The 23,345-nt window shown below is 46.6% G+C and overlaps 1 protein-coding gene across 3 annotated transcripts in view; it reads right to left on the bottom strand.

Moving 5' to 3' along the window:
• The window catches only part of LOC139366868 (SH2/SH3 adapter protein Nck1-like), a 48,804-nt gene that overhangs the window by 8,809 nt on the left and 16,650 nt on the right, over window positions 1-23,345 (bottom strand). The window contains exons 2-3 of one of the 3 annotated variants that reach the window (XM_071104564.1): window positions 21,842-22,069; window positions 19,626-21,799 (exon numbers count right to left, since the gene is read on the bottom strand). In XM_071104564.1, coding sequence (XP_070960665.1) covers window positions 19,626-19,905 — 280 coding nt within the window. In that variant the 5' untranslated portion in view covers window positions 19,906-21,799; window positions 21,842-22,069. Of the gene's footprint in view, window positions 1-12,784; window positions 12,857-19,625; window positions 21,800-21,841; window positions 22,070-23,345 lie in introns of those variants that run through there. The other 2 variants (XM_071104566.1, XM_071104567.1) reach the window with 2 other exon arrangements.

Raw genomic sequence — 23,345 nt, 5'->3', positions numbered from 1 at the left:
ACAGACAGGGAGACAACCGACAGACAGAGACAGCTGACAGACAGACAGCCATCTGACAGACAGCCAGACCCAGCCAGACAGACAGCAAGCCGACAGACAGAGAGACAACCGACAGACAGAGACAGCTGACAGACAGACAGCCATCTGACAGACAGCCAGACCCAGCCAGACAGACAGCAAGCCGACAGACAGAGAGACAACCGACAGACAGAGACAGCTGACAGACAGACAGCCATCTGACAGACAGCCAGACCCAGCCAGACAGACAGCAAGCCGACAGACAGAGAGACAACCGACAGACAGAGACAGCAGACAGCCAGCCAGCTGACAGACAGCCAGTCCCATGGTAGTTTGATGAGCCAGCAGAACTAAGGCCAGGCAGGTAGACCCCATCATTAGACTCCACATGGAGAGAGCCACAACACAGTGAGAAAAAAACAACAGGTCAGTACAGGCCCTGAGAACAGACCCTGTTAACTCAAAACTAAAAAGGTCAAAAGTAAAGTCATAAGGCCTATAAGGCCGTACTAGACAAAAAGCTACCCTCTATAAGGCCGTACTAGACTCCTAGACAAAAAGCTATCCTCTATAAGGCAATTACTAGACTCCTAGACAAAGAGCTACCAGTCTTTAAACTGATAACCAGTCTTTAGGGAGACCACATGGAGAAGCTGATGGACAATGCTACCAAATACTAATTGACAGTATGTAAACTTCTGACTCACTGGGAATGTGATGAAAGAAATAAAAGCTGAAATAAATAATTCTCTACTATTATGATGACATTTCACATTCTTAAAATAAAGTGGTGATCCTAACTGAGAGGGAATTTTTACTAGGATTAAATGTCAGTAAAGGTAAAAAAAACTGAGTTTAAATGTATTTGGATAAGGTGTATGTAAACTTCAGACTTCAACTGTATAGAACTAGAGAGGAGACAGTAGTGTTATCACACTGGGCATCAAGGGAATTTATTTTTTCCCTCCACTATTCAAAACAACCACTTTGCATTAAAATAGCATGAGGCCCGAGACTGATCACTTTGTTTACCTGGCTGGCATCCCCCACCATCCCACCCACCCACCCGCACCCCCGGTAATATCAGCTAGTCATGGTGTAGTCTATGGTAGTCGGTATCCTCTGGAGTGATAGGAGGATGACACTGGACTAAGATAAGAGGTGGTATTCTAGGGCATCTGGTGTGTCTGTCGTGATGTCAACGTGTCTGAGCTTGTCAGGGCTGTGCTGTTAGGCAATTGTTCCAGTCCTAATAGTAGTAGTCATGTATAAGCCTGGTTGTGTAAAATGAGAGGCCCGTCTGTCCTAATCTAAACTGGTATACATTCATTCATCAAAGTACTCTACTCATCTCAGGAAGCAACAATAACACCAATGTATGGGACTGTGCGATAGATCAGGAAAAACTTGCACATTGTGCTTGCCAGTATCACTTAATTTAGCTAACGTATCGGCCTCATGTCCTTCGTCAGAGCTACCACTGAGCTCTCTAAACCACTCCAACATATACACCCTAAAACCTTCTACAGTCACTAGGGCTGACCCCATTTTGCAGAATGGTCCATTGTTTGGTCAATAGGCTGTTGGTCGACCGAGATTTCTTTAGTCGAGCAGTAGCAAAAAAAAAAGATCTATATTTCCTGGTGTACAAGACACCGGTCTGATTGGCGCCTGTTTATTGTGAAGGCCGTGGGGATGGTCATCACTAAGACATGTCCTACTGAAATTAGTTATACTACGTAAGAACAATGGTGCAGCACTAATAAACATACAGTTGAAGATCAGATCTACAGAATATAGATACAGTTGAAGATATAGATCAGATCTACAGAATATAGATACAGTTGAAGTTGGAAGTTTACATCCACTTAGGTTGGAGTCATTAAAACTTGTTTGTCAACCACTCCATAAATTTCTTGTTGACAAACTATGGTTTTGGTAAGTCGGTTAGGACATCTACTTTGTGCAGGACACAAGTCATTTTTCCAACAATTGTTTACAGACAGATTATTTCACTGTATCACAATTCCAGTGGGTCAGAAGTTTACATACACTAAGTTGACTGTGCCTTTAAACAGCTTGGAAAATTCCAGAAAATGATGTCATGGCTTCTGATAGGCTAATTGACATCATTTGAGTCAATTGGAGGTGTACCTGTGGATGTATTTCAAGGCCTACCTTCAAACTCAGTGCCTCTTTGCTTGACATCATGGGAAAATCAAAAGAAATCAGCCAAGACCTCAGAAAAAAATAATTGTAGACTGACAAGTCTGGCTCATCCTTGGGAGCAATTTCCAAACGCCTGAAGGTACCATGTTCAACTGTACAAAACTACAGTACGAAGTATAAACACCATGGGACCACGCAACCGTCATAAAATGTCCTCTGGTCTGATGAAACAAAAATAGAAATGTTTGGCCATAATGACCAGCGTTATGTCTGGAGGATAAAGGGGGAGGCTTGCAAGGCGAAGAACACCATCCCAACCGTGAAGCACAGGGGTGGCAGCATCATGTTGTGGGGGTGTTTTGCTGCAGGAGGGACGGGTGCACTTCACAAAATAGATGGCTTCATGAGGTAGGAAAATTAGGTGGATATATTGAAGCAACATCTCAAGACATCAGTCAGGAAGTTAAAGCTTGGTCTCAAATGGGTCTTCCAAATGGACAATGACCCCAAGCATACTTCCAAAGTTGTGGCAAAATGGCTTAAGGACAACAAAGTCAAGCTATTGGAGTGGCCATCACAAAGCCCTGACCTCAATCCATTAGAACATTTGTGGGAAGAACTGAAAAACCGTGTGCGAGCAAGGAGGCCTATAAACCTGACTTAGTTCCACCAGCTCTGTCAGGAGGAATGGGCCAATATTCACCCAACTTATTGTGGGAAGCTTGTGGAAGGCTACCCAAAACATTTGACCCAAGTTAAACCATTTAAAGGCAATGCTACCAAATACTGAGTGTATGTAAACTTCTGACCCAGTGGGAATGTAATGAAAGAAATAAAAGCTGAAATAAATCATTCTATTATTCTGACATTTCACATTCTTAAAATAAAGTGGTGATTCTAACTGACCTAAAACAGGGAATCTTTACTAGGATTAAATGTCAGGAATTGTGAAAAACAAAGTTTAAATGTATTTGGCTAAGGTGTTTGTAAACTTCCGACTTCAACTGTAATATTATAAAAAATGTGTTTTCTCCGACGTTGGATAGCAGTCCCTGTCCACAGTTCTGAAACATCAGTGCGCGGTTGAATTGGCGTCTTTTCCTAGACCGTGTTGCTATGTGCATAATAGCAAAAGTAACCAGCATATTGGTGTTGAGAACAATGTGGCCGAGGCAGCAGCAGAGGGATTAGATGAGGAAACAGCTTTATTGTCTAAGAAAAGTGAGGAGAGGAAACACTGAGCGGTGGTCATTGAAGAAGGAAGCCAATGCCTCTTCCTCCTGTCGCCCAACCTTCTCGTGTCCCTCCGCCTGTCCCTCCTCCTCCTCCTGTCCCTCCTTTTCCCCTTCCTCTAATGGTCAATAAGTGCTAGAAATACCTTTGACAGAGATTACAGCTGTGAGTCTTTTTGGGAACATCTCCAAGAGATTTCCACACCTGGATTGTGAAACAATTGCTCATTATTCTTGCTCTGTCTGGTTTGTTGTTTATATTTTCTAGAAAACCATTTGCAATAGATTTAACCAGATTTCAGTTAAAACTGTAACTCTGCCACTCAGGAACATTCACAGTTTTCTTGGTAAAATAATCCAGTGTATATTTGGCCTTGTGTTGTGGGTTATTGTCCTGCTGAAAGGTGAAATTGTCTCCCAGTGTCTGTTGGAAAGCAGACAACCAGGTTTTCCTCTAGGATATTGCCTGTGCTTAGCTCTACTTGTTTCCTTTTATCCTGAAAAACTCACCATGCCTTGCTAAAGACAAGTATACCTATGACATGATACAGCCACCACAATGCTTGAAAATATGGAAAGCCGTACTCAGTGATGTGTTAGATTTGCACCACTGTAATTTAGGTTAGTATTACTGAGTAGCTACAACGTTGTTAATACATTCTCGGTTCTCTCCTATCACAGCCATTAAAACGATATTAAAATCACCATTAGTTTCATGCTGAAATCCCTCAGCAGTTTCCTTCCTCTCTGGCAACTGAGTTAGGATTCTTGTATCGGCCAATTTTTCAGTTTTTGATTTGTTAAAAAAGTTTGAAATATCCAATAAATGTCGTTCCACTTCATGATTGTGTCCCACTTGTTGTTGATTCTTCACAAAAAAATACAGTTTTATATATTTATGTTTGAAGCCTGAAATGTGGCAAAAGGTTGCAAAGTTCAAGGGGGCCGAATACTTTCGCAAGGCACTGTATCAACTTGTCTAAGGGTTAGTCTATAGAGAGACTTCTCCTAGGGTTATATCAACTTGTCCAAGGGTTAGTATATAGAGAGACGTATCCTAGGGTTATATCAACTTGTCTAAGGGTTAGCCCATAGAGAGACTTTTCCTAGGGTTATATCAACTTGTCTAAGGGTTATCCCATAGAGAGACTTCTCCTAGGGTTATATCAACTTGTCTAAGGGTTAGCCCATAGAGAGACTTCTCCTAGGGTTATATCAACTTGTCTAAGGGTTAGCCCATAGAGAGACTTCTCCTAGGGTTATATCAACTTGTCTAAGGGTTAGCCCATAGAGAGACTTCTCCTAGGGTTATATCAACTTGTCTAAAGGTTATCCCATAGAGAGACTTCTCCTAGGGTTATATCAACGTGTCTAAGGGTTATCCCATAGAGAGACGTATCCTAGAGATATATCAACTTGTCTAAGGGTTATCCCAGAGAGACTTCTCCTAGGGTTATATCAACTTGTCTAAGGGTTATCCCATAGAGAGACTTCTCCTAGGGTTATATCAACGTGTCTAAGGGTTATCCCATAGAGAGACTTCTCCTAGAGTTATATCAACTTGGCTAAGGGTTATCCCAGAGAGACTTCTCCTAGGGTTATATCAACTTGTCTAAGGGTTATCCCAGAGAGACTTCTCCTAGGGTTATATCAACGTGTCTAAGGTTTATCCTATAGAGAGACTTCTCCTAGAGTTATATCAACTTGTCTAAGGGTTATCCCAGAGAGACTTCTCCTAGGGTTATATCAACTTGTCTAAGGGTTATCCCAGAGAGACTTCTCCTAGGGTTATATCAACGTGTCTAAGGGTTATCCCAGAGAGACTTCTCCTAGGGTTATATCAAGGTGTCTAAGGGTTATCCCAGAGAGACTTCTAGAGTTATATCCTAAGGGTTATAGAGTTATATCAACTTGTCTAAGGGTTATCCCAGAGAGACTTCTCCTAGGGTTATATCAACTTGTCTAAGGGTTATCCCAGAGAGACTTCTCCTAGGGTTATATCAACGTGTCTAAGGGTTATCCCAGAGAGACTTCTCCTAGAGTTATATCAACGTGTCTAAGGGTTATCCCAGAGAGACTTCTCCTAGGGTTATATCAACGTGTCTAAGGGTTATCCCAGAGAGACTTCTCCTAGGGTTATATCAAGGTGTCTAAGGGTTATCCCAGAGAGAGACTTCTCCTAGGGTTATAGACTAATGCAGTAGTTGTGATCTATCCAGCAGACCATTTTTATATATTTTTTATTCAACTAGGCAAGTCAGTTAAGAACAAATTCTTATTTACAATGACGGCCTACCAGGGAACAGTGGGTTAACTGCCTTGTTCAGGGGCAGAACCTTGTCAGCTCGGGGATTCGATCCAGCAACCTTTCGGGAACTGTCCCAACGCCCTAACCACTAGGCTACCTGCCGCCCCAAATGGTGGTGTGGATATTTCCTTTGTCTGTCTATCAGGTTTATGGAGCTAGCTGTTCTTCAACAGGCCCGGCCATCTGCCTCCCCCTCACTTCCTGTTGCTGCTCCTCGGGAGAAATGTGTCTCAAATTAGAGCTTCCGCTCCCTCGCTGAGGAGGCCAAGGCAGGAAACAGAAAGGGAGGGAGGGAGGGAGGGAATGAGGGAGGGGAGGGAGGGAATGAGGGAGGGGAGGGAGGGAATGAAGAGGGGAGGGAGGGAATGAGGGAAGGAAGGAAGGAAGGAAGGAAGGTTATTTGGTATTTTACGAGGATCCCATTAGCTGTTGCAAAAAGCAGAAGCTACTCTTCCTGGGGTCTACACAGAACAGCTCAAGGACAGAACTAAACAAAAACAATTAAAGGCATCACCCTGTCCAGACCCACCTGTTACACCCCCATCAACTAAATCACCCTGTTCAGACCCACCTGTCACACCCCCATCAACTACATCACCCTGTCCAGACCCACCTGTGTACACCCCCATCAACTACATCACCCTGTCCAGACCCACCTGTTACACCCCCATCAACTACATCACTCTGTCCAGACCAACCTGCTCACACCCCCATCAACTACATCACTCTGTCCAGACCCACCTGTTACACCCCCATCAACTACATCACCCTGTCCAGACCCACCTGTTACACCCCCATCAACTACATCACCCTGTCCAGACCCACCTGTTACACCCCCATCAACTACATCACCCTGTCCAGACCCACCTGTTACACCCCCATCAACTACATCACCCTGTCCAGACCCACCTGTTACACCCCCATCAACTACATCACCCTGTCCAGGCCCACCTGTTACACCCCCATCAACTACATCACCCTGTCCAGACCCACCTGTTACACCCCCCCATCAACTACATCACCCTGTCCAGACCCACCTGTTACACCCCCATCAACTACATCACCCTGTCCAGACCCACCTGTGCACACCCCCATCAACTACATCACCCTGTCCAGACCCACCTGTTACACCCCCATCAACTACATCACTCTGTCCAGACCAACCTGCTCACACCCCCATCAACTACATCACTCTGTCCAGACCCACCTGTTACACCCCCATCAACTACATCACCCTGTCCAGACCCACCTGTTACACCCCCATCAACTACATCACCCTGTCCAGACCCACCTGTTACACCCCCATCAACTACATCACCCTGTCCAGACCCACCTGTTACACCCCCATCAACTACATCACCCTGTCCAGACCCACCTGTTACACCCCCATCAACTACATCACCCTGTCCAGACCCACCTGTTACACCCCCATCAACTACATCACCTTGTCCAGACCCACCTGTTACACCCCCATCAACTACATCACCCTGTCCAGACCCACCTGTTACACCCCCATCAACTACATCACTCTGTCCAGACCCACCTGTGTACACCCCCATCAACTACATCACCCTGTCCAGACCCACCTGTTACACCCCCATCAACTACATCACTCTGTCCAGACCAACCTGCTCACACCCCCATCAACTACATCACTCTGTCCAGACCCACCTGTTTACACCCCCATCAACTACATCACTCTTTTCAGACCCACCTGTTACACCCCCAGAAAGATATGACAGATGGCTGAGTCTAAAGCCACTCCTACCATCCTCAGTAGCTTTCCATCTAAGTGGTCAATGCCAGGAGGTTTGTCATTATTGATCGATAACACCTCTCCCACACTAACTTTATGAAATACCAAAATTGCAATGCTTATCTTTCATTATTAGTTATTTTATGCATGAATATGATGACTCACTGTTTGTTGTTGGCATTTCCTGCCTAAGTTTGCCCACTATGAAGTAATCATTAAAATAATTGGCAACATCAAATGGTTTTGTGATGAATGAGCCATCTGATTCAATGAAAGAGTTAAATCATTCATACATGGTCATTTATCTTGGTTTCATAATACAATTTTTTTTGTTCAGTTTAAGTCTCATCATTTCTCAATTTACAGTAAGTCAAGCAATCAGACTTATTCACCAAATCGTCTGCCTCGTACCTCTACAGCTGTTAAATTCCTCATCAATACACAGGGCCGTAACAGTTATAACAGACAGTTTAATAGGTGCTGGAATATAATAACACAATTCATATATAATAACTCAATACCTGGAAGAATCAACATCATGGACGTATCAACTGCAGCGTCTGAATGTTCCTCATCAGACCAAGAAACAGAAAGGGACAAGGAGAGGGAGAGGAGAACAGAAAGGGACACGGAGAGGGAGAGGAGAACAGAAAGGGACACGGAGAGGGAGAGGAGAACAGAAAGGGACACGGAGAGGGAGAGGAGAACAGAAAGGGACAAGGAGAGGGAGAGGAGAACAGAAAGGGACAAGGAGAGGGAGAGGAGAACAGAAAGGGACACGGAGAGGGAGAGAACAGAAAGGGACACGGAGAGGGAGAGGAGAACAGAAAGGGACAAGGAGAGGGAGAGGAGAACAGAAAGGGACACGGAGAGGGAGAGAACAGAAAGGGACAAGGAGGGGGTAGGGAGAGGAGAACAGAAAGGGACACGGAGAGGGAGAGGAGAACAGAAAGGGACAAGGAGAGGAGAACAGAAAGGGACACGGAGAGGGAGAGGAGAACAGAAAGGGACAAGGAGAGGAGAACAGAAAGGGACAAGGAGAGGAGAACAGAAAGGGACAAGGAGAGGAGAACAGAAAGGGACAAGGAGAGGAGAACAGAAAGGGACACGGAGAGGGAGAGGAGAACAGAAAGGGACAAGGAGGGGGTAGGGAGAGGAGAACAGAAAGGGACAAGGAGGGGGTAGGGAGAGGAGAACAGAAAGGGACAAGGAGAGGGGAAAGGGGAGGGAGGAGAACAGAAAGGGACAAGGAGAGGAGAACAGAAAGGGACACGGAGAGGAGAACAGAAAGGGACACGGAGGGGGTAGGGAGAGGAGAACAGAAAGGGACAAGGAGGGGGTAGGGAGAGGAGAACAGAAAGGGACAAGGAGGGGGTAGGGAGAGGAGAACAGAAAGGGACAAGGAGGGGGTAGGGAGAGGAGAACAGAAAGGGACAAGGAGGGGGTAGGGAGAGGAGAACAGAAAGGGACAAGGAGGGGGTAGGGAGAGGAGAACAGAAAGGGACAAGGAGGGGGTAGGGAGAGGAGAACAGAAAGGGACAAGGAGGGGGTAGGGAGAGGAGAACAGAAAGGGACAAGGAGGGGGTAGGGAGAGGAGAACAGAAAGGGACAAGGAGGGGGTAGGGAGAGGAGAACAGAAAGGGACAAGGAGGGGGTAGGGAGAGGAGAACAGAAAGGGACAAGGAGGAGGTAGGGAGAGGAGAACAGAAAGGGACAAGGAGGGGGTAGGGAGAGGAGAACAGAAAGGGACAAGGAGGGGGTAGGGAGAGGAGAACAGAAAGGGACAAGGAGGGGGTAGGGAGAGGAGAACAGAAAGGGACAAGGAGGGGGTAGGGAGAGGAAACAGAAAGGGACAAGGAGGGGGTAGGGAGAGGAAACAGAAAGGGACAAGGAGTGGGTAGGGAGAGGAAACAGAAAGGGACAAGGAGGGGGTAGGGAGAGGAGAACAGAAAGGGACAAGGAGGGGGTAGGGAGAGAGAACAGAAAGGGACAAGGAGGGGGTAGGGAGAGGAGAACAGAAAGGGACAAGGAGGGGGTAGGGAGAGGAGAACAGAAAGGGACAAGGAGGGGGTAGGGAGAGGAGAACAGAAAGGGACAAGGAGGGGGTAGGGAGAGGAAACAGAAAGGGAGAAGGAGGTGAGTACAGGAAACAGAAAGGGAGAAGGAGGTGAGTACAGGAAACAGAAAGGGAGAAGGAGGTGAGTACAGGAAACAGAAAGGGAGAAGGAGGTGAGTACAGGAAACAGAAAGGGAGAAGGAGGTGAGTACAGGAAACAGCAAGGGAGAAGGAGGTGAGTACAGGAAACAGCAAGGGAGAAGGAGGTGAGTACAGGAAACAGAAAGGGAGAAAGGTGAGTACAGGAAACAGAAAGGGAGAAGGAGGTGAGTACAGGAAACAGAAAGGGAGAAGGAGGTGAGTACAGGAAACAGAAAGGGAGAAGGAGGTGAGTACAGGAAACAGAAAGGGAGAAGGAGGTGAGTACAGGAAACAGAAAGGGAGAAGGAGGTGAGTACGGGAAACAGAAAGGGAGAAGGGGGGTGAGTACAGGAAACAGAAAGGGAGAAAGGGGGTGAGTACAGGAAACAGAGAGAGTACCAGGCTCCTAGTGATTGTAACGTTTAACCACGTAAAAGTTCAGATAGTTTAGTTAGCAGGTATGTAAGGTTTTAAAGAGCTCCTCTCATCAACAATCTAGCCTGTATCTTTACCACAACTAGGCCCAACCAGCGTGATCTCTCTCTCTCACACCACAGAGAGAGGAGGCAGAGCAGTCATTACTCTACAGTAAAGTGTGTGATTACTAAACCGCCAGGACTTTTGAAGAAGAATCGTAGCAGTGAGGAGGGGAGGGTAAAGAGAGGGGAGGGGAGGGTAAAGAGAGGGGAGGGAAGGGTAAAGAGAGGGGAGGAAAGGGTAAAGAGAGGGGAGGGAAGGGTAAAGAGAGGGGAGGGAAGGGTAAAGAGAGGGGAGGGAAGGGTAAAGAGAGGGGAGGGAAGGGTAAAGAGAGGGGAGGGAAGGGTAAAGAGAGGAGAGGGAAGGGTAAAGAGAGGAGAGGGAAGGGTAGAGAGAGGAGAGGGAAGGGTAGAGAGAGGAGAGGGGAGGGTAGAGAGAGGAGAGGGAAGGGTAGAGAGAGGAGAGGGGAGGGTAGAGAGAGGAGAGGGGAGGGTAGAGAGAGGAGAGGGGAGGGTAGAGAGAGGAGAGGGAAGGGTAGAGAGAGGAGAGGGGAGGGTAGAGAGAGGAGAGGGGAGGGTAGAGAGAGGAGAGGGGAGGGTAAAGAGAGAGGAGAGGGGAGGGTAAAGAGAAGGAGAGGGGAGGGTAAAGAGAGGGGAGGGTAAAGAGAGGGGAGGGTAAAGAGAGGGGAGGGTAAAGAGAGGGGAGGGTAAAGAGAGGGGAGGGTAAAGAGAGGGGAGGGTAAAGAGAGGGGAGGGTAAAGAGAGGGGAGGGTAAAGAGAGGGGAGGGTAAAGAGAGGGGAGGGTAAAGAGAGAGGAGGGTAAAGAGAGAGGAGGGTAAAGAGAGAGGAGGGTAAAGAGAGAGGAGGGTAAAGAGAGAGGAGGGGAGGGTAAAGAGAGAGGAGGGTAAAGAGAGAGGAGGGTAAAGAGAGAGGAGGGTAAAGAGAGAGGAGGGGAGGGTAAAGAGAGAGGAGGGGAGGGTAAAGAGAGGGGAGGGGAGGGTAAAGAGAGAGGAGGGGAGGGTAAAGAGAGAGGAGGGGAGGGTAAAGAGGGGAGGGTAAAGAGAGGGGAGGGTAAAGAGAGGGGAGGGTAAAGAGAGGGGAGGGTAAAGAGAGAGGATGGTAAAGAGAGGAGAGGGGAGGGTAAAGAGAGGAGAGGGGAGGGTAACGAGAGGAGAGGGGAGGGTAACGAGAGGAGAGGGGAGGGTAAAGAGAGGGGAGGGGAGGGTAAAGAGAGGGGAGGGGTAAAGAAGTATCTCTGTAATCACATTCTTGTTCCTGATAACTGGCTGAGGAGGAGATACCCTTGAATCATCAATCGACACAGCGGGAGGGCTGACCCACTAACCAGAGCCCCTCCAAGTGGGGACCCTCCCTGGGCTACAGGGGAGTCAGACGACTAGCCCCCCTTAAATGACATGTACTCTACAGACTGAAACCAGCTAGACTTGTTTACTGCTTAGTCATCTTTCCAAATACTCTTCAGTTCCAAAACATGGATAAGAACCTAGAATGGATTATTATCCAGCAGCACTATAGACCACAAGACTACAAGACTACAGCCCACTACAGACCACAAGACTACAGCCCACTATAGACCACAAGACTACAGCCCACTATAGACTACTAGACTAGTGCCCACCATAGACTAGTGCCCACTATAGACTAGTGCCCACTATAGACTAGTGCCCACTATAGACTAGTGCCCACTATAGACTAGTGCCCACTATAGACTAGTGCCCACTATAGACTAGTGCCCACTATAGACTAGTGCCCACTATAGACTAGTGCCCACTCCAGCGTAGAAAACTACAGCCCACTCCAGCATAGAAAACTACAGCCCACTCCAGCATAGAAAACTACAGCCCACTCCAGCATAGAAAACTACAGCCCACTCCAGCATAGAAAACTACAGCCCACTCCAGCATAGAAAACTACAGCCCACTCCAGCATAGAAAACTACAGCCCACTCCAGCATAGAAAACTACAGCCCACTCCAGCATAGAAAACTACAGCCCACTCCAGCATAGAAAACTACAGCCCACTCCAGCATAGAAAACTACAGCCCACTCCAGCATAGAAAACTACAGCCCACTCCAGCATAGAAAACTACAGCCCACTCCAGCATAGAAAACTACAGCCCACTCCAGCATAGAAAACTACAGCCCACTCCAGCATAGAAAACTACAGCCCACTCCAGCGTAGTAGGATTACAGAGGGTCGTGTGTGTGTGTGTGTGTGTGTGTGTGTGTGTGTGTGTGTGTGTGTGTGTGTGTGTGTGTGTGTGTGTGTGTGTGTTAGGCAGCAATCCCAGGCTTTAGCATCGGGCTTTAGCATCGGGCTTTAGCATCACATCCGCCCCGTTTCACCAGCTCGGTTTAAACACACAGACAGCACCAACTAACTAACACACAACATCGCTGTTCTTACATTGTGTAAAACTCCCGAAACCAGACAGAAATCAGAGAGAGGAAGAAGGAAATAACTGACAACCTCCAAACTCTGGGAGGGAAAACAAATACTGAACTTCGAAAACTCTCAAAAAACTGCTTTTTCTAAGTAAAATCGCACCAGAAACATTTTTACAGAAAGCCAGAGAATCTGGGTAAGACCAGAAATTGTAAAACTCACGGAAAAAGTGCTTGAAGAGGTTAGCCATGTTCATTTTGGGCGCTCCCTTTCTCTCTCTCGCCCCCGGCCTCTCTCTCCCAGCCTCTCTCTCTCCACTTCCCACTACAGCTGCAGCTTATTCTGTGTGAACAACCAGAGACAGGAACAGGGCAGGCAGCCCACTCCATGGACATGTGACATGACACAGCCAATAGAGAGCAAGGAGAGAGGCTTCAGCTAACTGCCTGCTGAGCCCAGTACAGCCTTCTCAGAGGGAGGACACACAGAGCGAGACAGAGGGGGAGAGAGAGAGAGAGACAGAGAGGGGAGCGAGAGAGACAGAGAGGGGAGCGAGAGAGACAGAGAGGGGAGCGAGAGAGAGGGGAGCGAGAGAGAGGGGAGCGAGAGAGAGGGGAGCGAGAGAGAGGGGAGCGAGAGAGAGGGGAGCGAGAGAGAGGGGAGCGAGAGAGAGGGGAGCGAGAGAGAGGGGAGCGAGAGAGGGGAGCGAGAGAGGGGAGCGAGAGAGGGGAGCGAGAGAGAGGGGAGACAGGGGAGCGAGAGAGAGGGGAGCGAGGGGAGCGAGAGAGAGGGGAGAGAGGGGAGCGAGAGAGAGGGGAGAGAGGGGAGAGAGGGGAGAGAGGGGAGAGAGGGGAGCGAGAGAGAGGGGAGCGAGAGAGAGGGGAGCGAGAGAGAGGGGAGCGAGAGAGAGGGGAGCGAGAGAGGGGAGCGAGAGAGAGGGGAGCGAGAGAGACAGAGAGGGGAGCGAGAGAGACAGAGAGGGGAGCGAGAGAGACAGAGAGGGGAGCGAGAGAGACAGAGAGGGGAGCGAGAGAGACAGAGAGGGGAGCGAGAGAGACAGAGAGGGGGGAGCGAGAAAGGGGAGCGAGAGAGAGGGGAGCGAGAGAGGGGAGCGAGAGAGGGGAGCGAGAGAGGGGTGAGAGAGAGGGGTGAGAGAGAGGGGTGAGAGAGAGGGGAGAGAGAGAGGGGAGAGAGAGAGGGGAGAGAGAGGGGAGGAGAGAGAGGGGAGCGAGAGAGAGGGGAGGAGAGAGAGGGGAGCGAGAGAGAGGGGAGCGAGAGAGAGGGGAGCGAGAGAGAGAGGGGAGCGAGAGAGAGAGGGGAGCGAGAGAGAGAGGGGAGCGAGCGAGAGAGGGGAGCGAGAGAGAGAGGGGAGCGAGAGAGAGAGGGGAGCGAGAGAGAGAGGGGAGCGAGAGAGAGAGGGGAGCGAGAGAGAGAGGGGTGCGAGAGAGAGAGGGGCGCGAGAGAGAGAGGGGAGCGAGAGAGAGAGGGGAACGAGAGAGAGAGGGGAACGAGAGAGAGAGAGGGGAGCGAGAGAGAGAGAGGGGAGCGAGAGAGAGAGAGGGGAGCGAGAGAGAGAGAGGGGAGCGAGAGAGAGAGAGGGGAGCGAGAGAGAGAGAGGGGAGCGAGAGAGAGAGAGGCGAGCGAGAGAGAGAGAGAGAGGGGAGCGAGAGAGGGGAGCGAGAGAGGGGAGCGAGAGAGGTGGGAGAGAGGTGGGAGAGAGGGGGAGAGAGGGCGAGAGAGGGGGAGAGGGGGGAACGAGAGAGGGGGAGAGGGGGGAACGAGAGAGGGGGAGAGGGGGGAACGAGAGAGCGAGAGAGGGGGGAACGAGAGAGGGGGAGAGGGGGGAACGAGAGAGGGGGAGAGGGGGGAACGAGAGAGGGGGAGAGGGGGGAACGAGAGAGGGGAGAGGGGGGAACGAGAGAGGGGGAGAGGGGGGAACGAGAGAGGGGGAGAGGGGGGAACGAGAGAGCGAGAGAGGGGGGAGCGAGAGAGGGGGAGAGAGGGCAGAGCGAGAGAGGGGGAGAGGGGAGAGAGAGGAGTGTCTGTGCGTCTCTGTGTGAGTCTGTGTGTCTGTCTGCCTGCCTGTCTGCGTGTCTAACTGCCTGCCTGCCTGCCTGCCTAACTGCCTGTCTAACTGCCTAACTGCCTGCCTGCCTTTCTGTCTAACTGCCTGCCTGTCTGTCTAACTGCCTGCCTGTCTGTCTAACTGCCTGCCTGTCTGTCTAACTGCCTGCCTGTCTGTCTAACTGCCTGCCTGTCTGTCTAACTGCCTGCCTGTCTGTCTAACTGCCTGCCTGTCTGTCTAACTGCCTGCCTGCCTGCCTGCCTAACTGCCTGCCTGTCTAACTGCCTGTGAACGTTAGCTACAGTCAGTGAGTCAGGACTCTGTGCTCCGGCTCCAGTTGCCTGTAGAGACGCGCTTATAACAAACAACCATCTGCAGACACAACATGACACACTGATGACACCCAACCCAACTCATCCACACACAAACCTTTAGTTTCCCTCTTAGTGGTCACCAACCTACAGTTACCCTCTTAGCGGTCGCCAACCTACAGTTACCCTCTAGTGGTCGCCAACCTACAGTTACCCTCTAGTGGTCGCCAACCTACAGTTACCCTCTAGTGGTCGCCAACCTACAGTTACCCTCTAGTGGTCGCCAACCTACAGTTACCCTCTAGTGGTCGCCAACCTACAGTTACCCTCTAGTGGTCACCAACCTACAGTTACCCTCTTAGTGGTCACCAACCTACAGTTACCCTCTTAGTGGTCACCAACCTACAGTTAGTTACCCTCTAGTGGTCACCAACCTACAGTTACCCTCTAGTGGTCGCCAACCTACAGTTAGTTACCCTCTAGTGGTCACCAACCCTCTATCACCATCTAGACCACTATACACATCACTACTATACACATCACCTCCTAGACCACTAAACACATCACTACTATACACATCACCACCTAGACCACTATACACATCACCACCTAGACCACTATACACATCACCATCTAGACCCCTATACACATCACTACTATACACATCACCACCTAGACCACTATACACATCACCACTATACACATCAACACCTAGACTACTATACACATCACCATCTAGACCACTATACACATCACCACCTAGACCACTATATACATCACCACCTAGACCACTATACACATCACCACCTAGACCCCTATACACATCACCATCTAGACCCCTATACACATCACTACTATACACATCACCACCTAGACCACTATACACATCACCACTATATACATCACCACCTAGACCACTATACACATCACCACCTAGACCCCTATACACATCACCACTATACACATCACCACCTAGACCACTATACACATCACCACTATACACATCACCACCTAGACCACTATACACATCACCACCTAGACTACTATACACATCACCACCTAGACTACTATACACATCACTACTATACACATCACGACCTAGACCACTATACACATCACCATCTAGACTACTATACACATCACCACCTAGACCACTATACACATCACCACCTAGACTACTATACACATCACCACCTAGACTACTATACACATCACCACTTAGACCACTATACACATCACTACTATATACATCACCACCTAGACCACTATACACATCACCACCTAGACCACTATACACATCACCACCTAGACCACTATACACATCACCACCTAGACTACTATACACATCACTACTATACACATCACTACTATACACATCACTACTATACACATCACCACTTAGACCACTATACACATCACCACCTAGACTACTATACACATCACCACCTAGACTACTATACACATCACTACTATACACATCACTACTATATACATCACCACCTAGACCACTATACACATCACCACCTAGACCACTATACACATCACCACTATACACATCACTACTATACACATCACCACCTAGACTACTATACACATCACTACTATATACATCACCACCAAGACCACTATACACATCACCACCTAGACCACTATACACATCACTACTATACACATCACCACTATATACATCACCACCTAGACCACTATATACATCACCACCTAGACCACTATACACATCACCACTATACACATCACCACCTAGACCACTATATACATCACCACTATACACATCACCACTATACACATCACCATCTAGACTACTATACACATCACCATCTAGACCACTATACACATCACAATCTAGACCCCTATACACATCACAACCTAGACCCCTATACACATCACCCCTATACACATCACCACCTAGACCACTATACACATCACCACTATACACATCGCCACCTAGACCCCTATACACATCACCCCTATACACATCACCACCTAGACCACTATACACATCACCACTATACACATCACCACCTAGACCCCTATATACATCACCCCTATACACGTCACCCCTACACACATCACCACTTAGACCACTATACACATCACCACTATTACACATCACCACTATACACATCACCACTATACACACTGTAACACAGGGACAACATCACCAAGCAGGAGGTGTCTGTAACACAGGGACAACATCACCAAGCAGGAGGTGGCTGTAACACAGGGACAACATCACCAAGCAGGAAGTGTCTGTAACACAGGGACATCACCACCAAGCAGGAGGTGTCTGTAACACAGGGACAACATCACCAAGCAGGAGGTGTCTGTAACACAGGGACAACATCACCAAGCAGGAGGTGTCTGTAACACAGGGACAACATCACCAAGCAGGAGGTGGCTGTAACACAGGGACAACATCACCAAGCAGGAGGTGTCTGTAACACAGGGACAACATCACCAAGCAGGAGGTGGCTGTAACACAGGGACAACATCACCAAGCAGGAGGTGTCTGTAACACAGGGACAACATCACCAAGCAGGAGGTGTCTGTAACACAGGGACATCACCACCAAGCAGGAGGTGTCTGTAACACAGGGACAACATCACCAAGCAGGAGGTGTCTGTAACACAGGGACAACATCACCAAGCAGGAGGTGGCTGTAACACAGGGACAACATCACCAAGCAGGAGGTGTCTGTAACACAGGGACAACATCACCAAGTAGGAGAGTCTGGGTGGGACAACATGGTTGAATCTCTAGGCTATAGTTGTAACCTGTAAAGGTGGAGAGAGTCTGGGTAGGACAACATGGTTGAATCTCTAGGCTATAGTTGTAACCTGTAAAGGTGGCAGTGCGTTCTTCAAGTCCAGGTAAGACCTCTGTTCCCGGTGGGCCATAGGAAGAAAAACACACAAAATCAACACCCCCCCAACACAACAATTACACTCCCCCACACACACACACACACAACTACACTCCCCCTCCCACACACAATATAATTACACCCCCCCCACACACAATATAATTATACCCCCCACAAAATATAATTACACCCCCCCACACAATATAATTACACCCCCCCGACACAATATAATTACACCCCCCCAACAATATAATTACACCCCCCCCCCTCCCCCACAACACAATTACACCGCCACCACAACATAATTACACCCCCCGACACAATATAATTACACCCCCCGACACAATATAATTACACCCCCCCCACAAAATATAATTACACCCCCCCAACAATATAATTACACCCCCCCCCTCTCCCACAACACAATTACACCGCCACCACAATATAATTACACCCCCCACAAAATATAATTACACCCCCCCTCCCCCAACACACACAATTACACCCCCCACAATATAATTACACCCCCCCACAAAATATAATTACACCCCCCAACAATATAATTACACCCCCCCCCTCCCCCAACACACACAATTACACCCCCCCCACAATATAATTACACCCCCCCACAAAATATAATTACACCCCCCCAACAATATAATTACCCCCCTCCAACACACACACACAACATAATTACACCCCTCCCCCAACACAAACGCATGTGCAACTGGAGAAAAAAAAACAATAGATTAAGACCACCTTTACTACACACACAAACATCTCCCTCGCCCTGCATTTGGCAAATCTGACCATAATTACAGTGTATATCCTCCTGATTCCTGCTTACAAGCAAAAAATAATGAAAGTACCAGTGACTCGCTCAATATGGAAGTGGTCAGATGACACGGATGCTACAGGACTGATTTACTAGCACAGACTGGAATATGTTCTGGGATCGTCGTCCCCACAGTGACCGTACGTACATTTCCCAACCAGAAGCCACGTATTACAGACAACATCCACACTGAGCTAAAAGCCAGAGCTGTAGTTGTTGCTTGTAAGCAGGAATCAGGAGGATATAGGTATGGTCAGATTTCCCTGGCAGATAAATTAGCCTACATGGCCATATAGCAACAATATTATATTTAGAGATAACAATCCAGCCGAGTGTTTTGAGTTCCACTAGGGATGTTAATGGTTAACCGGTTAGCCACAGAACATTTTCACCAATGATGCTTATCGGCCTATAGGTTATTTTGCATAATTTTGTGGAATGAAATTAACAACTGTCTATTTTTGTTAGTCTTCATGACATCCACACAGAACCCAGTTTGATGAGCAGAATGGCCCATCACCTGTCAGAGAGCAGCTCCTCAAAAAGCTGGTACTGGAGTAAACATGTGCTTTCATTGAACATCAAATAACACTTTTTTTACACTGTTTACGGGGTTTACATGTCATAATAACTGTCACACAGGACAGTTTCTGACCTAGTGTGACTGAGGTTAAGGTTAGGACAGTTCCTGACCTAGTGTGACTGAGGTTAGGACAGTTTCTGACTGAGGTTAAGGTTAGGACAGTTTCTGACCTAGTGTGTCTGAGGTTAGGACAGTTTCTGACTGAGGTTAAGGTTAGGACAGTTCCTGACCTAGTGTGACTGAGGTTAGGACAGTTTCTGACTGAGGTTAAGGTTAGGACAGTTCCTGACCTAGTGTGACTGAGGTTAGGACAGTTTCTGACTGAGGTTAAGGTTAGGACAGTTTCTGACCTAGTGTGTCTGAGGTTAAGGTTAGGACAGTTCCTGACCTAGTGTGTCTTTGAGGTTCTTGACGATGGATGCCTTCCTGGCGTTGTTCTTCCTCTCGACGTAGTTGGAGGGTACGAAGCCGGTCTTGTTGGTGGCGTTGCGGACCCTCCACCAGGACTTACTGTCGTCCAGCAGCCACAGCCGCTCGTTCTTCTTAATGTCCAACTCCTGGTCTTGCTGAGCCAGGTAGTCAAACTTGGCGATGACAATCACCTCTTCAGTCATCTTGGACCTCTGGACCTGGGGAGAGAGAGGAGATATAAGGTTTAGTTTTGTCATCTTGGACCTGGGGACCTGTGTGACTGGCAGATAACTGTGTGGACAGTTTGGGATAGTGCGCCAACGAGAGGTAGGCCTATCCCTGTTCTAATAAGCTATATCTGCACAGCTCCTTCAGCATTCAGATGCTTCTAAAATGGCTTTCGCAATGTTAAATCATAGGCTTTATTAGTGGAGTGACAACCAACGTAGTTGGTCATTGTTACTAAACCCGCTGTATAAAATGGTGTTTTACCCAACTACTGATTAGGATTGTTCAGGTTCACCATTGGTTTTGGTAGTTGTATTTGGGTCATGTCATAAAGGACACAGGGTGTCTGTTAGACAGTAACAGCCGGCCTTTGGCCAATAAAACACATTTGAAAAGCAGATCAAGAAATGTATTTGTGGCCAATTGTCAGGGAGAAGAAAAAATCCCATTGAGAAAATGTTTTTGAACCTCCTCATTGATGGATGGTTAATGGGTTAATTAGCAACATTTAGTGGAATTAAATTGGATGTGAACAGTATATTCATTATGCATTTGATCACATGCGTCCAGCATACAGATACAGTCTGAGTGGATATTCTGTCACAAAAGCACAAGAGCTGGTGCTACAGCATCTCAAACATGAAATTAATTGTCAACGAAGGCAGGCTTCCCCAGCGCCTCACACACCACTCTGCAATGAGTTGAAGGCAGTATGCATTTTGAAAACATATTCTTAAATAGTTGGAAACATGAAGGTTTTACAACGAGGCACGCCTTACCTTGCTTCAGAATAGCCTAGCCAAAAACCAGACCATATCCGTGGAGGCAATTATTTTACAATATTCTTTCTTTCATTGTCCAGTTGTCAAAGGCACTAACCTAGTCATATGCTAACCCATGCTAGTTACTGATAATCCTAGTCATATTAGCAACCCATGATAATTGTTGATAATCCTAGTCATATTAGTATCCCATGCTAGTTACTGATAATCCTAGTCATATTAGCAACCCATGCTAATTGTTGATAATCCTAGTCATATTAGTATCCCATGCTAGTTACTGATAATCCTAGTCATATTAGTATCCCATGCTAGTTACTGATAATCCTAGTCATATTAGCAACCCATGCTAGTTGATGATAATCCTAGTCATATTAGTATCCCATGCTAGTTACTGATAATCCTAGTCATATTAGCAACCCATGCTAATTGTTGATAATCCTAGTCATATTAGCAACCCATGCTAATTGTTGATAATCCTAGTCATATTAGTATCCCATGCTAGTTACTGATAATCCTAGTCATATTAGCAACCCATGCTAATTGTTGATAATCCTAGTCATATTAGTATCCCATGCTAGTTACTGATAATCCTAGTCATATTAGCAACCCATGCTAGTTGATGATAATCCTAGTCATATTAGCAACCCATGCTAGTTGATGATAATCCTAGTCATATTAGCAACCCATGCTAATTGTTGATAATCCTAGTCATATTAGCAACCCATGCTAGTTGATGATAATCCTAGTCATATTAGCAACCCATGCTAGTTGATGATAATCCTAGTCATATTAGTATCCCATGCTAGTTGATGATAATCCTAGTCATATTAGCAACCCATGCTAGTTGATGATAATCCTAGTCATATTAGTATCCCATGCTAGTTGATGATAATCCTAGTCATATTAGCAACCCATGCTAATTGTTGATAATCCTAGTCATATTAGCAACCCATGCTAATTGTTGATAATCCTAGTCATATTAGTATCCCATGCTAGTTGATGATAATCCTAGTCATATTAGCATCCCATGCTAGTTGATGATAATCCTAGTCATATTAGCATCCCAAAAGCCGTAAAAACCTATTCTGATATGCTGGGCCTGGCTCCCCAGTGAGTGGGCCTGGCTCCCCAGTGAGTGGGCCTGGCTCCCCAGTGAGTGGGCCTGGCTCCCCAGTGAGTGGGCCTATATCCTCCCAAGGCCACGCATAGCTGTGGCCCTTCCCAGTCATGCGAAATCCATAGATTAGGGTTTAATTTATTTATTTCAATTGACTGATTTCATTATATGAACTGTAACTCAGAAAAATCATTGAAATTGTTGCATTGATATCATTTGTTCAGTATAATTCTCCCGAGTCAGATTAACTTGTAGATACCATTTGTTCAGTATAATTCTCCTGAGTCAGATTAACTTGTAGATATCATTTGTTCAGTATAATTCTCCCGAGTCAGATTAACTTGTAGATATCATTTGTTCAGTATAATTCTCCCGAGTCAGATTAACTTGTAGATACCATTTGTTCAGTATAATTCTCCTGAGTCAGATTAACTTGTAGATATCATTTGTTCAGTATAATTCCCCCGAGTCAGATTAACTTGTAGATACCATTTGTTCAGTATAATTGTCCCGAGTCAGATTAACTTGTAGATACCATTTGTTCAGTATAATTCTCCCGAGTCAGATTAACTTGTAGATATCATTTGTTCAGTATAATTCTCCCGAGTCAGATTAACTTGTAGATATCATTTGTTCAGTATAATTCTCCCGAGTCAGATTAACTTGTAGATACCATTTGTTCAGTATAATTCTCCCGAGTCAGATTAACTTGTAGATACCATTTGTTCAGTATAATTCTCCTGAGTCAGATTAACTTGTAGATACCATTTGTTCAGTATAATTCTCCTGAGTCAGATTAACTTGTAGATACCATTTGTTCAGTATAATTCTCCCGAGTCAGATTAACTTGTAGATATCATTTGTTCAGTATAATTCTCCCGAGTCAGATTAACTTGTAGATATCATTTGTTCAGTATAATTCTCCCGAGTCAGATTAACTTGTAGATACCATTTGTTCAGTATAATTCTCCCGAGTCAGATTAACTTGTAGATACCATTTGTTCAGTATAATTCTCCTGAGTCAGATTAACTTGTAGATACCATTTGTTCAGTATAATTCTCCTGAGTCAGATTAACTTGTAGATACCATTTGTTCAGTATAATTCTCCTGAGTCAGATTAACTTGTAGATACCATTTGTTCAGTATAATTCTCCTGAGTCAGATTAACTTGTAGATATCATTTGTTCAGTATAATTCTCCTGAGTCAGATTAACTTGTAGATACCATTTGTTCAGTATAATTCTCCTGAGTCAGATTAACTTGTAGATATCATTTGTTCAGTATAATTCCCCCGAGTCAGATTAATTTGTAGATACCATTTGTTCAGTATAATTCTCCTGAGTCAGATTAACTTGTAGATATCATTTGTTCAGTATAATTCTCCTGAGTCAGATTAACTTGTAGATATCATTTGTTCAGTATAATTCTCCTGAGTCAGATTAACTTGTAGATATCATTTGTTCAGTATAATTCTCCTGAGTCAGATTACCTTGTAGATACCATTTGTTCAGTATAATTCTCCTGAGTCAGATTAACTTGTAGATATCATTTGTTCAGTATAATTCTCCT

The sequence above is a fragment of the Oncorhynchus clarkii genome, chromosome 15 (assembly GCF_045791955.1).
Source record: "Oncorhynchus clarkii lewisi isolate Uvic-CL-2024 chromosome 15, UVic_Ocla_1.0, whole genome shotgun sequence".
Lineage (NCBI taxonomy): Eukaryota > Metazoa > Chordata > Actinopteri > Salmoniformes > Salmonidae > Oncorhynchus > Oncorhynchus clarkii.
The sequence above is the reverse complement of the archived record's forward strand: the minus strand, read 5'-3'. Positions and strand labels throughout refer to the sequence as shown.